Genomic DNA, 17500 nt, shown 5'->3' on the forward strand with positions numbered 1-17500 from the left:
TTTACATTTAATAAACATGCATCTTGGTTCCAGGAAATCGCTGCCGCACAGCAGCATATATTAAAGTCAACACTCAGGCAAATGCTCTTTAAATGGCAACAATCAAACTAGATCTTGACTTTTTTTTTAAAGAAATTGTGCTTGTGTAAACCTCACAACCGTAACGTGGTTTGAGTTTAATGTAAGGCAAGACTTTACTGCAGGTAAAAACATTGTGTTTTCATGCTCTGGTCAGATTTTGGGCTATTTGGCTTTTAAAAATGTATTATTTCAGACTAGTGAAAAAACATCCAAAATACACTTTTAAGTGATAATATAAACGATCAACTGGGAAAAAAATTGATATCCATTTTTTTTTTTTACCCTATTCACATGGGATGTCTTGCTTTATTGCATTTTTATTGCATGTTTTTTTATCATCCACCAGGAAAAAAGAAAAAGATCATGTCTGTAGCACAAATGATGCAGGATTATTTATCCAATAAAGTTTAATATTTAGGGTTAGAGATTTGAACAAACCGCTAAGACCCCTATTAAACCAGCACATAACCCTACAAGCACTTAAAACGATTATGGTGTCAATTTATATATGCATTTTTTTACACTCTTAAAATACACAGATGGTTCTATATAGAACCTTTAACATCCATGGAAGCTTTCCTTTGAACAAAAGGTTCTGTACCGTGGAAAAAGGTCCTTTAGATCATTAAAATGTTTTTCACACTTAGAAAAAAGGAAACCAAAATGCTTCTTCTATGGCATCATTGCAAAAACCGTCTTTTGGAACCTTTAATGATTTCCTCCAAATGTATGTTCAGATGAGCCTGTTTGTTTCACGTAATCCAAATGCATTTCCCTATTAAATGAACAACTGTTAAATTATCATAACAAATCATCACAAATCAGACTTGATGGCTTACGTTAAAGATGCTGGAGGTGAGCGACACCAATGCTGAAGATCTGTCTTTAGTGCAAGCAGCTCTTGGCAGATTCATGGGCCCTGCACCACACACTCATTTCACTGCTGATTGACCGCTGTGTTCCCTTCAGGAGATTTACTGCTCGAATTGAACTCATCAGGCAAGGAACAGAAGGTGCAAAACAAGGAGACGGCGCGAGGCCATCAGTCACAGTACAGCCTGTAATCGAAACATAACTTTTTGTTTGGCCAATTAGCTCATGAATAATCTCAGGAAACCTTTAAACGAGCCTTGGTCTTAAATCTAATCCTACTGCTTAAATCTCAAAGCTTAGTGGTCAAAATGCTCTGAAGAACAATGTTCCAAGTCAAAATGGACCCTATTTACATTCTGAAAGGAATAGTTTAGACAAAAATTTAATTTTTCTAAAAATGAATACATTCTCAGGCCATCCAAGATGTAGATGAGTTTGTTTCTTCATCAGATTTGGAGAAATGTAGCATTGCATCACTTGCTCACGAATGGATCCTCTGCAGTGAATGGATGCCGTCAGAATAAGAGTCCAAACAGCTGATAAAAACATCACAATAATCCACAAGTAATCCACACCACTCCAGTCCATCAGTGAACGTCTTGTGAAGTAAAAAAAGCTGCATGTTTGTACGAAACAAATCCAGCATTAAGACATTTTTAACTTCAAACCATTGCTAGCACATGATACATAGTTAGATTTTCATCTGTTCTGATGAAGAAACAAACTCACCGACATTTTGGATGAGTACATTTTCAGCAAATGTTTATTTTTGGGTGAACTCTTCCTTTAATTTGGTCAGATTGTGAACGTTTTATTGGTGCACGATGAAACAGAAAAATAAAATCCTTTTATTTTTCAGCCTCTCCAACCACCTGTTATAGTATACAAAGCAAATAAATAAAACACACTCACTTGCACTTTGAACAGTTGTGATTCTATAAAACATAGTAAAAAAATAAATTAAAAAAAATAGTGAAATATGTCTGATCTTTTTATTTCAGAAAACTTTCTTATCCAAAGTGACTCCAATTTCCCTTGTACAACAAAGTGCTTTACTCAAGGTTTCAGGGTCTAAACCCACAACACTCGGGTTATTAGCCAAGATCTTTAACCACTAAGCTGCACTTTCCAAAAGTGCCTTGCGGTAGCACTTTTAATCACATGCACAACAAAATAATTATGCTGTACTTCAGGCGCCTGCTAACCTGTTATTACTGCCCATGTTACCAAGGCAATGCGAGGAAGTGCGTGAATTCTCTTGTGTAGAGGTTGACCACTCTCCAGAAAATACATGTTGTGGATTTTTCTTTAGCATCATTACAGTCACTTTACTGTTGTTTTATACAGCAGTGAAATGATTTTGATAATTCCTCCAGACCTTGTTACCCTGAGCTCGTCATTCTAGCTTTATCCAACAGCACTTGGCTTGAGACTTTTCGTCTACCTGGCTAATCCGTTTTATCTTAATAACATGCACCCTCTATCTGGCACACTGCAGAAACAATCGACCCAAAAGTGCTCTTTTATCAGCCTGTTCAATATCAGGATACCTGTTCTACAGAAACCGCCTTGGCTGATCTTATCTCTTTGACTCGACTGTTTATCAGGGTTTTTCACTCTGACAAGTTCACATGCTATATACTTTTATTCTGTTAAAATGCTTCACCTTTAAATTCATCTTTAATATGTGAGCAATGCATTCTAAGAAAATATATTTCCTTACATATTAACAATTAATATATTAAACCATTCAATGTACATGGAAAATACAGGCTACAGAATAATGCTTTTTATATACTGAATATATGTGACTATATATTTACTTTTACGTTGTATTATATTCAATAATACAGTACATAGATAGATAGATAGATAGATAGATAGATAGATAGATAGATAGATAGATAGATAGATAGATAGATAGATAGATAGATAGATATGCATAATCCATGAATGTATTGCAGTATACTGAAAAATGTAAATATAAGTAATATAAGTTTCCCATATATGTTTTTCCACACACACACACACACACACACACACACACACACACACACACACACACACACACACATATATATATATATACAGTATATATATATATATATATATATATATATATATATATATATATATATATATATATACATATATATATATATATATATATATATATAAGCTAATAGGACAATATTTGTATTTGTATTGAAATACAACTATTTGAAAATCTGGAATCTGAGGGTGCAATAAATAAATAAATAAAAATCTAATTATTGAGAAAATTGCCTTTAAAGCTGTTCAAATGAAGTTCTTAGCAATGCATATTACTAATCAGAAATTAAGTTTTAATATATTTACAGTAGGATATTGACAAAATATCTTCATGGAACATGATCTTTACTTAATATCCTAATGATTTTTGGCATAAAAGAAAAATCGATTTTGACCCATACAATGTATTTTTGGCTATTGCTACAAATATACCTGTGCTTCTTATGACTGGTTTTGTGGTCCAGGGTCCTATATTTATTTATTTACTTTGAAGAATATATATATATATATATATATATATATATATATATATATATATATATATATATATATATATATATATATATATATATATTATATATAGTTTTTTTTTTGCTTATTATTATTATTATTATTTTTTTTTTTTTTTTTTTTTGTAGGAATATCAAGATATCAGCCTGTCTTTTATATAACTACAATATGAGACTAAAGAAATCCAGTTTTACAACCTTGCAGCTCAAAATATTAATTAGATTTTTCTTCAATATTTCTCATCACACATGAACAGTTTTAGAAATTGGCATAACAGCCCAATTTTTATTTGCCAAATACTGCCATCTGTTGGAAAATTTAATAACGTTACACAAATCTGCGTCCAAATAACCGACTGCTCTGCGAGTCTGAACAGCTTAACTGTAACCCTGTAACATTTAAAAGAAACTGTTTTCTTAGTCCCTATTCAACTATTTGCATCTTGTCCACATGTTTGTTTTTCTTAAACGATCCCGCATTAATGCGCTATGATGTATTCAAGCAGCACGCATTAATTGTCCACAGCACAAACTGTGAAGCGAGAAATTATATCTACGGTTAGGGGTGACCCGACTCCACGCCCAGCGCTGTTTAACGCTAATGGGATGCAACACAACAGTGCAGTGGTCAGTCTAATGAAATTGCACTTGCCTGGACACCTCTGAACACATTAGATACGTGCTCTGAATATGGAGAGATACTAGTGTGCTCTGCGCTGCGGGACAGCGTCCATGTCATTACTGTCCTCCTCACATGCTGGGCTTTGATTACTGCCATTATGTCCGGACAGCTCTGAGACAGTCCAGCTGAACGCCTCGATCAAAACACTAGATGAATGGGCACATGGATACATAAATGTCCATTCATTTGAGAGATTTAAAGCGGACCTGGGAGTGCAGTGTTGTAGCCTACAATATAGTAGCCTATATATATATATATATATATATATATATATATATATATATATGTATGTTTTTAATGACGTTTTAAATCATAATATTTTGTAATGTGTGTGTGTGTGTGTGTGTGTGTGTGTGTGTTATACACAGCCACACACATTTTGATATCTATTATGATTTTTGAAATATTTTTAATGAAGTTTTTTATGCTCACAAGCCTTCGCTTAAAAATACAAACTTAACAAACTTACAACAAAATTAAAATTAGAATTCAATATTTCCTATTTGAATAGATTTTAAAAAGTATTGTTTTCTTGCTTAATTTTCAGCATTATTAGAAATCATTCCTTCCTTCAGAAATGATTCTGATATGTTGATTTATAATCAGTGTTTGAAACAGTTGTGCTGTTTTGGGACCTGTGATGATTGGTTCGTGTAATGCTTCACAATTCAATTTTCAGACCACATGGAGCAAATGAAAAAATGAAACCAAACATTCATTTTTTACAACTACTTCATAAATGAACAATTGCCATTTTATTTAATTTTTTGTGATCAGATGATAATTTGAATAAATTACATCTAAAAAAAAAATTATATTCTCCATTTATTTCTCATACAGTTTGCGCTGTGGACTGTATACCATTAGCGTGCTGCAGACTGTTTCACAAATGCTTAACCTGGCTTAATGTGTCCTACTAAAACAGTAACACTGGAGGACACACCTTATTAATAATAGGCTACTATTTACAGACAAGCAGAATAGCCCAGAACATGAAAGCAAACTGTGCTAAATTGCACGTCAAGTGTTTTGTGCCCCACTAAAAACCTAAAGAAAACACGTGGCTCAATGAACAAAGACAAGGCAGTGGTATAAATTTAAAAGCCCAAACTCTGTATATTTATTAATACAGTGTATTTATAAAGTATAGGTACAGGAAACCAGATGAATATGAACGCTACACTCTAAACTGTCAGCGTTTTCCTCCCTTTGAAAACCATTATTTAAAAAAGGTTAATATGACTTAATGCATTAAGACAGTAATTAAAAAAGCAAAGCATCAACCTTATTAATAAAGCATAGCCTACTATATACACATGAGAAGAACCCAGAATATGAACACAACAAGTTTCACGTGAAGCGATTTCCTCTCATATAAAACTAGGGTGTTTTGAAATTGATTTGTGATCTTTTTAGTGTTAAATTACATTTTATGCAGACTTGTAGCTCCCCCATAAATACATGAAGGCCAGTGAAACTCTGGGTTAGCCAAAGCTGTGGTATCATGTCATCAAAATCACATGACCTCTCAGATGTCCCGTCATATCTGAGGGCAGAGCAATCATCAGACAGGAAGCACATTGTGTGAAGACCACCCAAAGGTCAGTGACATAGAGTATGGACAAACTTGACATTAAGGAGGATAAATGAATTATAAACATTTAAAATATAGTTTAATTATGGCCATCAAAATATAGTATAACTTTGTATGTATAAACTATATATGTTATATTTTTATCAAATTTCCCAGTGTCCCGCTTTAGGATTTGGTTCAGAAAAGTGGGACAGTATGATTAGCCTAATGTGGGACAGTACTTCAGTCACTCGAAAAATGTGTGGTAGGGCATGGTTTGTGGGACAAACATGGTTATTATATATGTTTTATATTATGCAATATTAGAATGCTGTTACTGCAGATGTTTAAAGGGGTCATATGATGCGATTTCAATTTTTCCTTTCTCTTTGGAGTGTTACAAGCTCTTGGTGCATAAAGAGATCTGTGAAGTTGCAAAGACTAAAATCTAAATAGAGATTCTTTATAAAAGTTGAGACTCGTCCACGCCCCCCTGAAACGACTCGTTCTAACACGCCCCCACATCTCTACATCAGTATGTGGGGAGATCTGCATAACGCCGCTAATGGTATACAGCCCACAGCGCAAATTGTATGAGAAATAAATGGAAAAATAGAAAATTGTTTAGATTTAATTTATTCAAATGATCTTTTCTGAAGTCACAGTTTTGCAAAAGGAAAATTAAAAAAAAAAAAGGAAATAAAATGCCAATTTATGAAGTAGTTGAAAAAAAAAGAAGAAATGAATGTTTGGTTTCATTTTTTCATTTCTGCATTTGCTCCATGTGGTCTGAAAATTGAAATGTGAAGTGTTACACGGATGTGTTGAATGGATAAAAAGTGATAGTAAAGACTTGTATTGTTAGAAAAGATTTCTGTTTTGATGTGGTTCTTTTTAACTTTTTGTTCATCAAAGAATTCAAAAAGTATCACAGTTTCCAAATAAGTGTAACAGAATCACAGAATCACCAAAATATTAAAAAAAAAATGTATGACTGTTTCCTCAAAAAAGCATTTGAAAATTGTTTTTAGAGTTGTTATTATTAAATTTTAGCTTTGATCACAGGAATAATTTACATTTTAAAGTATATTAAAATAGGAAACCAATATTAGAAATTGCAATAATATTCCACAATATTACTGTTTTTTTTTCTTCTGTATTTTTGACCAAATAAATAAAGCCTTGATGAGCATAAGAGACTTCATTAAAAAACATTAAAATCTTAGTGACCCCAAACTTCTGAACGGCAATCTAATAATTTTTTAGATGGATAGAAAGAGGTGCTTGTCCCTTTAAATAGACCCAGTGGTCATCACACAGATGCATTGTGGGAAATGTCCGGAGCTATGAGTTTTCTGTGTAACGTTACTGTTTGATTTTGACCGTTTACTCTCGTGGCGGAAGTTTACAGTCTCTTGTTCTTTTATATATATATATATTTTTCATAATTTACACAACGTGCTTAAATAAACAAACCAATATTTAGCTACGTGTTGTGTGTTTAGTTTGATCCGCGTGCTGGGGTTTAACTCGTTGCTATGGCGACGGCGTGGCGGCGTTCGCGCAGATCGACGCTCTGCGAAAGCAGAATTAATATTTACAAGATAAACCCGAGAAACAAACTGACAAACTGCGTCAGCTGACACCCTCGTGTCCGGATAAGATGGACAAAAGTCACAGCTCGCTGTGCGAAGAAAGCGTCCCGCCTCGAGCACCTTTAACGGAGAGAAGCGGAGCGCAGCCGCCGCGTGCTGGAGCTTCACTACCGACACCAAAAACAGCAGCGAACACCGTCAAAAATCAGATCAGAATATACAAATTAATACTGTGAGACGTGTTCAATGCACAGTGATGTGGTGTTTATAACTTTATAACTGTATAATAACCTACTATTGAATTAATAATGTAACATCTGCTATATACATTTTAGTAGCCTAAGTGTCATCTGTAAATCATGGTAGTATGATTAAACAAGACAGATGCTAATGTAGGAAATAAACAACAACAAAACAATTTAAAGCACTTAAACTGTTTGTCTTTGACATACTGTGTTGATTTTCTATCAGCTGACTGACGGTGTATATGTTGGACAAAATATTTGCTGATAAAATGTCTTTGTATCTTCAGACGAACAGCATCCTAGAGATTGTGAAGAGCCCACGCTGGACCACCGTAAACCCAAACCTAGCAAAAGATCAGAACTGAGCCCCTACAGCACACTACTGGAAGATGCAGCGGACGGAGCAGATCTGTGAGACTGATGCTGAACAGATCTGCAGCTCGCACCTCCTGATGCTGCGACGTCAGTCTACTGACTGTCCCTGCGGCTCAGTGCTAGAGAATTGTGTTAGCAGCGCGAAAGCTCATGGGTTTAATTTCCAGGGAACACACATACTGGTAAAAAAATGCATAGCCTGAATGCACTGTAAGTCGCAAGGGTCTGCTAAATGCATAAATGTCAGTGATGGATACTATTCGTCTGTTAAGCCCAACAAAGAATTTGGCTGTTGGATTTAGTATTTTCTGAAAAATAACTGTCATATCAAAACACTGTCAAACACAGATAGTGGAAAACAAACTCCGACCGATGCCAGCAGATGCCATCAGGTATAAACGTGTTTTTTTCCGTTTTCCTGTACGGTTGACCTTTAGTCAGCTTGAGTCATATTTGCTAGATGGCGCCAGGTAACCAGTATACAGTCGAGAAACTAAGTGTACAAAATCTAATGGAGATCTGATGGTTTATAATGATTTCCAAAGAAGTGAAAAAGCACCTACACAGAAAGAAATCCCCATCTGCTACAGTTTAACCATAGTGTTTTCATTTCAAGTGTACCAGATTTTTTTTTTTTTACATTTGCATAAATGGAAGACACCACAGTTTCCATCCAGGTGCTTTTTGGAAACCTGAAGGTTACCTTTTGATTTGTCTTTAAGCCTACTACGCTGAAAGCTCTCTTGAATATCGTTCGGAGCAGTTCTGTCAAGACCAGAGACGAGTGCATCCACAGCTTCTTTTCAGGGTCGGTCTCTTTCTTTGTCATTTGTTTCTCAATAAGACCTGGTAGATAATGAGTTCTGATATAAAGCAGTGAAGGATACCTTCGTTCTTCCGTCTGATGTCCCTTAACCGTGGTGAACGCATGGGAGTCTAGCTTAAATCTGTTATATCTCCCCCATATTATGCTTAGTTCTGCCAGATGTTTTAATGGCAAAAGATGTTTCAATCATGCAAATGCTTTTTTTTTTTTTTTTCCCACAGATTTCCATCTGTTGCTGATCTTGCATCTTTCCACGCTTGGCAGTGAAGAGCTGCAGACACCTGCAGACACAAATCAGTTTAAGAGATCTGCAGATTTGGGTTGGCGTGACATTGCTTTGACATGTTTTTTACGTCATGAGTGTACCAGATAATTCACTTGATTTTCCCTTTGCCTTTGGTCCACAGGCACATTCTGCTACAGAATAAACAGTCGACCGTTTGCCGCTCCGCTGGATGCACAGGCAGCCCGTCCAGTGTCCAAGATGCCCAAATCTAAACACCCTCATACTGAAAGAGAACCTGCTTTAATCAGGTGCATATGTCAAAGTGTTTCTTATGGTTTTTTTTTAGTGCCCACTTATTCATAAATTACATTTCAGAAGTTTGGGGGAGAGAAAGGATGCTTTAAACATACTGTGAGCAGTGAATCAGCATATTAGAATGATTTCTGAAGGATCATGTGACACTGTAGACTGAAGTAATGATGCTGAAATTTCAGTTTTGCATCACAGGAATAAATTAAATTTCAAAACACATTCAAGTAGAAATCAGTATTTCGCAATATTACTGTTTTTACAGTATTTCTGATCAAATAAATGCAGCCTCTTTGAGCACGAGAGCAAAATAAATGATAGAATTTTTGTATTCATGTAGTTTGTTTTCAAACAAAATGTTTATTTTAGACTGTGCTGTGCCAGTCCAGTATAAAATAGTTCAGAGGATCTATAGACATTATAGATTGTAGTTTCCAATATCTTAGCTCTGTTTATTTTATTTTATTTGGTGTGTGATTGGGTGACCGCTTTTGAGAATCCGTGTCATCTCTGACAATCTCTATACATTTGTTTCAGGGTCAGTATTCCTCGCTCAACTCTGCAGCCAGCGTACTAATACAAAGGCCATCGCCGCTGCAGTTTTGATCCCTCTGACAACCTGGGTTTGTCCTCAGTGAGTTTCAGATAGTCAAATCAGCTTTAACACTGATTTCCCGAGTGAAATATATCGAGCAGACCAATTATTTTGGTGATATTTGACTTTTAAGATTACCGCATTGACTAATAATGTGTGTGGCAGCTTTGTTAATGGCTAGCTCACAGTTTTAGTACTTTGAATATATAGTAGTATTTAGTTTTCTTGATAATTGTTATTCTCAAAACCTTAAACATGCAAATATGAATTTTGCAGCACTGTTTGTCCAGATGGTCCAATCCCATCCTGAAGTCTGACTTTGACCATGAACTGGTGAGACATTATATGGGAACACAGTCCAAGTTGCCCCTTCTACATATTTATACTTGGCAGTTTGTCAGTTATTATTGCCATTTCAATATCACTTCTTATGAAATCTGTAGATTTAATAATATGTATTTTATTACTGCTAATGTCTGTTTTTTAATGAACCTGCTTTAAAGGCTAAAGTGGTTTTAAGTCAGGTATCAGGGTAGTTTTCAAATCAGATAAAAGATAATCTGAAAATGTAGTTTCCCAGGAACCCTGAAACAAACAAATAAACAAACAAAAATCTAATCATTTTTAGAAATCTGAGCATTTTCCTTTGAAATCCCAACAGCTGAAAACCCTCCGTTTCGGTTCTTTGTGTTCTCATCTATGCACACCTGAATTGCTGCATGTTTATTTTTTAGCTCAACATTTTTTTGGATTGATAAGTACTGCTGCGATTAGATCATTCTTGCTCCGATGACAGAAGAACAGACAGTGGATTGAAACAAAGAGAGGGTTTAAATACACCGAACGGAACAGGTGACGAACAAGACAGCAACCTTGCACTAGCAAACAAACAAAAGAAAAATTAGAAACAACCACAACAAAAAGAATGAACTAAACGGGGGAAGCAAGGGCCAAAAAGGGGAGAAGAGATGATTAAAAATAAATGCACAAGAACAGTACGTAAACCTGAGATGTGTGTCTTTCAGCTCTCATGGAAAGTTTGTGTGTCAATTCTGTAATGTTTGTTTCATTGCAATCTACTAATATTACATATGTGTTGCACATGATAGTGTAGAAGAAAATCAAGGAAAGGCCTGGAAGCTATTCATTTGTAGATTAGATATAACATTTGTGTTATTCATATGTTCGTAGCTGTTCATCTCAGTTGGTTTCTATGAATGATTTGTGTCAGCTCTGTATTTTTGGTAACTTTTAATTAGCGTTCATATTTTTTTAGGATTCATTCTTGCCCAATGCATCGAGACACCCGCATTCTGACCAGCTTTTAAAATGTAGTTTGTTTGCCACGGTATCACTTTCAGCATTCAGACCCAAAGAGGCCAGAACCTCACAGAACCCCTCTTACGCTCTTGACTGATTGCAAAAGTTACGTACAAACCGGAGCCGCACATGAATGTTTCTGCATCCAGGAGATTTTCTGGATTTACTCAAATGAGTGCTTGTGCACAGTTTTTTTTTTTTTTTTTTTTTTTTTTTTTGTATGTGTAATTATGGAAAACATGAATCATTTTGTATGAATGTGTGAATTGTTGACCTCTTACTACTAATGGTAATGTCCGCTTGTTTTGTGAACTTGAAGATAAAATGTCAAATTTTATATAAATAAATGAAATTGAATATTTTTTTTTTCTTCTGTATCTTAAAAAAGATAAGAAAAGCATAATCTGGTTTTAACAGTGAGTCTCTTAATGTTAACTGAACAATAAAACATTAATGTAATGTAAGCTAGACACAATACTACACACAAGTTGTAAATACAAATGTTTAAATGCACATTAAAATGTTACAATAATTCACTTCATATGAACTTAATGCATATATAAATGTATACTATGCACATTTTGAAAGTCTTAAATGTTCATTACAGGTTCTTAAACTTAATGGCTAATTTAACACTGTTATTAAATGAATGCTTTTAAATGTGTAAGGGTAAGGAATGCACATAATGAAAAGCTTTTATCTGTTGTAAAAGATTATGAATTTCTACACTTACTATGGACGTGCTGCTTTTTATATTTGTTGATCAGTTATAATTTTAGGCACCTCCCAGTCCTATCTTCCCACGCGTTGAAATATAAAGGCACCAAACAGATTGACATTTTTTTTTTACTGCATCGCTCAGCATCTGCATCTGCCTTTAATCATGACACCATCTACCTCAACAAGAAACACTTTTATTTTGCTGTTTTATCTGGTGAGTGTGTCTTTTATTATTATTATTTTTCTACTAGTCGTTTTGCTTTAGTATTAATTTATCACGGATGTCTTATAAAGGGACTTTTATTATTGTGGGTTTCGCATTAATTACAACTCTGTTCGTGTCGAAGGACTAAGTGGGCTTCAAAATAAAGGTTCCAATTAGTGCCAAAAACACCTGACAGCTTGATGCCACAGAACAAGCGTTTTAAATTCCACAAGGAGTCTTTAATAATGTAGTTTTTCAGAAAATAATAGGAGGAATTTATAATGAATCCTCAAAAACCATTAAAGTCTAAATTTCTCTTGCTTAGGGGCAGGAACGTGTTCCTAAGAGCTTTGGTTGTTTAATGTCTAAATAAATTGCGGTTTGGATAACTCACTAGGTTTTGAGACAATTTTGTGCCGTTTTTGTGGTGTTTAATGACATTAAATAATTCGTTTTAATCAATTATGTAAACAACATTCAGTGACAGTGAATAAAATGAAAGAGGCACTTAATGGAAAAAGCAGTTTCTCGGTTTCAGCACACTGACCCTTTGATGCTTTATCCTTTTTGCTTCACTTTAGAATTTAGTCACAAAAGAATTTCCAATTTAGTAAGAGGACAATAAAGCATGGCGATTACTAGTAACCGTCTGCACTCATTTCTGCCCTCGGTTTAATCACAAAATGACCAAATCTAATCTCAAAACCCATCAGCTGAGGTCTGGTCAGCCCTGACAGAATCGACATTCAGTTTAACATGAAGGGATCCCCGATGCAGAAGCAACCCACCCACCGTGTCTCTTTGTAACACAGCTTGTTTCCCTGTACATTTTGTGTGGTGTTCTGTGTAGTGACCATGGTGACCAAAGCAAACTTGATAAGAAGTTCTCTGTGGGTGTTTTTTGCATTGAGAAATTTCCATTTTGTGACCTGTCTCTTATCTGTTTGTTCTCAGGCGCAAAAACTGATTACGTCCATACATGAATTTGTCAGCCCTCCTGTTGTGCTATTAAGTAACGCAGTAAAAACATTCAGATTGTCCCCCACTGGCATTTTTCCTTGACCTTAGTGTTAAAAACATAAGGACGCTAGCTGTTTTTGTGATTAAACAACCTTTGACTCATCTTTAACTCCCTTGCTTTTATCAGGTGATGGATTTTAGTTGTAAAACACTCTGGTTAAAAGCATCTGTAACAAGGTTGCCTAACAGGTTGACAAATCTCCAAAACAAACATTTATTGCCATCAAATGCTCTTTAAAATGCACACCCTTTAAGTTAATGCACCTTTCTCCATAAATACTATTTAACGTGTCCAAAGCACATGTTGGAGCTACCTTGGAGTTCATTTAGAGTCAAACTTACCTACTTGTTTTTGAACTGATTATGCAATCCAAAAACTGACCAAAACATAGCGATGAAAGAACCACTGGTTAACTAGCTCCTTCCCAAGAGAATAAAACAAGCCAGAGGTCTCAGATTCAGACATTATTTAACTTTTACTTCTCAGATCGGAAAAGTCTAAAATTTTAACTGTTGTTTTCCTTTTACAGAGTTTTACAATTCTACACGTCAAGGTTATTGGTAAGTTTATACCACTTCCATTTCCTCCACGTCACACCCAGCATATTTCTGAAGTACAACCCACTGTCCACCGATTTCAATAGTATTCAGTGACTCATATATTTAGGTCATTAGTTTAAAATATGAGAAATGAAGAAGGTGATATAATCCTCTCTACATGTGAATTCTTTTAAGGCTGAATGATGCCAATGGAATTTAAACAGCTGGATCTTATGTTTATGTATTTTTTAAAATCAAAAAGGTTTGGAATTCCAGTGAACCAAAAAGAGCCATTTTTGGTTCTAAACCTTAAGTCTTAACCCATCTTTATATGTACACGTCTTATCCTCTGAGCTAAATGAAAACTCTGAGGGTGTTTCACCAGAAATTATTACTTCACTGCTTCTTAACCATTCAGTTATGCGTAATGTCTAAAGAAAATTAAGCATGAAGCATGACCCATAGTAGAAGCTATGGTTAGTTCCTTAACCATTCATTTAGTTTCATGTAATTTTGTATCGCATACTCTAATACTACACGTATGGTGTATTTGAATGTAAGCATTACTAGACAAATGAAACCTTAAAAAGTCTTGAAGGAGGACTCTTGTAACCACCTAGCAACCATTCCAAACACTTTAACAAATCATTTGGAGCATTTGTGATGAGTTGTGCAATACCCAAACTTGCATGTGAAACTGAAAATCATGCTGCCGGTCAATGTTTAGGTTAAAAGTGACAGATGAGTTAATCAAACACAGTCAATCTGTTCCTTTTAAAACCTAAGCAGCATTTACAAACAGCAGATCGTCTACTCATGCCCCTTACTGACCCAATGACTGCACCCTCGGTTAGAATCTTGCGCAAAGGGAGTTTTTACTCAGCCTTTAACTAAATGATTTTTCCCTCAAGTTTCAAAATGTCTGTAATTTGTGTATGAGTATGTACTTCGAAATCAGACACCAGTCAATTCAAAACTCCTTTAATCATGCTGCAAGTACTTTTACTCTTGCACAGCTAGAGTTGTGTATGTCACATGAAGATATGAGTTTGCTTTTGATGTCTATTGTTTGCATTCTGTTCCACACTTAGGTTATAACGGATGTTACCTGGAATCCAGACAGGGAATCTCGAGATGTGAACGCTGCACTGAAGAATGTTCTGGTTAGTAGTTGCATGACATTTCCCAGCATTTGAGCATTAGTGAGCTTTGAAAATGACACAGGATGGTTTTGAATTCTGGATTTATGTTGTCCTTCTTATTACTTGCTTCACACGCATTCCTGCTCTTACTGTGTGTGATTCATCAGAGCACATTATGACATAGAAGTAAAAGTTCATATTTGTTTCGGCAAATTGCCTCTAAAACAAGATTATTTTTTCATCTGATGTCAGCCAAGGATTTTTGGGAGAGGAAATTTGGAAATACCCACATTTCATCATCCAATTAATTTGCACTGGATAAAATCAACCCAGTTTCGCTTCAGTCAATATGCCTTTTCACGTGATGTAAAACAGGGAAAAATTTATGAATCTTGCACTACAAGACTGGGAATGTGTATTAAAAAAGTATATATAGGTAGTTTCATGTTGACCTCTTGGTGGTTGTTCACACAGGACGTTTTTGCGTTTCACTGTGCTCCTTTTCCATTGTTTTTCTATGCACGATGGATGTGTTTGACGAAAAGCAAACTTATTTTAATTTGATTGATGCATTTTTAGAGTAATGTGTCTTAAAAGTGATGCAAAATGCAGTGTGCAGTGGAATGGGAAAAAAATGTGTAGATAAGATGTTTGGATGTTTTTGTAGATTTTTTTTGTTCATTGATGGCTCTCTGTGTCTTTGTGTATTTGGGTGGAAACAGAGAAAAAAAATGAGATGGAAGTTACTCCATGCACTCAGGACAGCAATAGATCGTGCTTCTGTAAACCAGGTTTTTACTGTACAAGAGGAAACAATTATGTCACACACTGCCATAAACCATGTGTTCCCTGTGGGAAGGGCACATTCTCCAGCAAACCCTCTCTGGATGCCTGCAAGCTTCATACAAAGTGAGTAATATTCATAAATACGCTTCTTTTTTTATGTCTGCACTAAAATAAAAACATATGGAAGCCAGTTTTCATGGAATAAATAGATTAAAAAAAGGTATTTGCAACTTATCTCACAATTCTAATTCTGAGAACTGTTTGTTTTGTCACAGAATAAAAAAAAATTGAATTGCAACTTTTTATCTCACAATTGTTTTTTCTCTAAATTGATAGCTCCTATCTTACAATTTAGATTTTTCTTAGAATTGTGTTTATATCTCACAACTCAGACTTTCTTAGAATTCTGAGTCCATATCTTACAATTCTGAGTTAATATCTTAATATCTTTTTTTTTTCTCTCACAATTTTATCAACTAGCCCAAAAAGTACATTCTCTTGGAATCGGATCAAACACAAATACTCAGAACTAAACAAAGATAAACCACAAGTAAACTTATAATTTGGCAAACCACACCACACAGCGGTTACAGTGAACAATTATAACAAGGAAGTATAGCAAACCTGAGGGCTTGGACATGGGGAAACACATGACAACACCTAATAATGAATTGGAACAAATAAACATGCACCAATAAAAAGACAGAAACTGATTAACAAGGTAAAAAGACAATAAACCCATGAGAAGACACATGAAATAAATAAAGATCCAGGAAATATGGAAGGTGGACGGGGAAAAAAAGTCTATTAATAGAACTCATAAGATTCAAATGTTTCAACATGAACCGTATATTTATGTTAACATGGCAATTTTGAACTTTTTTTTTTTTTGGATGTGTAGACACATTCTGGCTTTAGGTTTGCTGTAAAAATGCCAGTGTGAACGCTAAGCGTACCAAACTTGTCTGGACCAAACAAACCAAGAGTACTGAACTACAAGTGTGAACGCACCCTTAATCTACTTTTTCATCTTAATTTTTGCCGCGTTCACTTTCGCGTCCATACACCCGAAGTATTCGTACTGTGCTGCGGTATATAAACAACAAACCATCGCATCACATTGGCAAATATACTTTAGACTCAAATACAGCACTTTTAAGGGCTGCTGTGCGTGTTGCACTCCAGTGTGGACAAACAGTGCATGTTGACACAGTCAAGTTTCACATAATCTGTTTAAAGAAGAAACAAGAAATGACACTATAAAGGACCAGGAAGCATGACTAAACAGCAAAAATAGCGTGACTAGATTACAAAATGAGAGACATGAAAACATGAATTGGTAGAATACCAAACTAAAACAGATATGGAATCTGGGTAACACTTTATTTTTAAAAGGTGTTCTTGGTACACGTTAGATGTACTTATAATAACAATAAAACATGCATAATTAAAATAGATCTTAAAAATAAAGGTGCTTTACAATGCCATAGAAGAACCTTTTTGTCTAGATGGTTCCATAAAGGACCTTTAACATCTAAAGAACCTTTCTGTTTCACAAAAGGTTCTTTGTGGCGAAAGGTTCTTCAGATTATAAAAAAGTAAGAAAGAGATGTTTCTTTAAAGAACCTTTGACTGAATGGGTCTTTGTGGAACCAAAAATGGTTCTTCTATAACTTTGCTGTGAAGAACCTTTTAAGCACCTATATTTTTAAGAGTGCACCCATATAGTAAGTACATGTAGTTTATTAAGATTACTCAGTACTTAAATATATAATTATTCCACTGTAACAAGGACACCTTAAAATCTAACTTTTTATTTTCTCAGA

The 17500-nt window shown here is 34.9% G+C and overlaps 1 protein-coding gene across 2 annotated transcripts in view; it reads left to right on the forward strand.

The window, feature by feature from the left end:
* Window positions 1-7093: 7093 nt before the first annotated feature.
* Window positions 7094-17500, forward strand: part of LOC109093200 — a 24144-nt gene continuing 13737 nt past the window's right edge. Inside the window, exons 1-8 of one of the 2 annotated variants that reach the window (XM_042733719.1) lie at window positions 7094-8793; window positions 9033-9131; window positions 9219-9345; window positions 9884-9980; window positions 10218-10274; window positions 13737-13767; window positions 14838-14909; window positions 15611-15797. In XM_042733719.1, coding sequence (XP_042589653.1) covers window positions 15625-15797 — 173 coding nt within the window. In that variant the 5' untranslated portion in view covers window positions 7094-8793; window positions 9033-9131; window positions 9219-9345; ... (3 more) ...; window positions 14838-14909; window positions 15611-15624. Of the gene's footprint in view, window positions 8794-9032; window positions 9132-9218; window positions 9346-9883; window positions 9981-10217; window positions 10275-11907; window positions 12196-13736; window positions 13768-14837; window positions 14910-15610; window positions 15798-17500 lie in introns of those variants that run through there. The other variant, XM_019080754.2, reaches the window with a different exon arrangement.

Source organism: Cyprinus carpio, chromosome B11 (assembly GCF_018340385.1).
Source record: "Cyprinus carpio isolate SPL01 chromosome B11, ASM1834038v1, whole genome shotgun sequence".
NCBI lineage: Eukaryota > Metazoa > Chordata > Actinopteri > Cypriniformes > Cyprinidae > Cyprinus > Cyprinus carpio.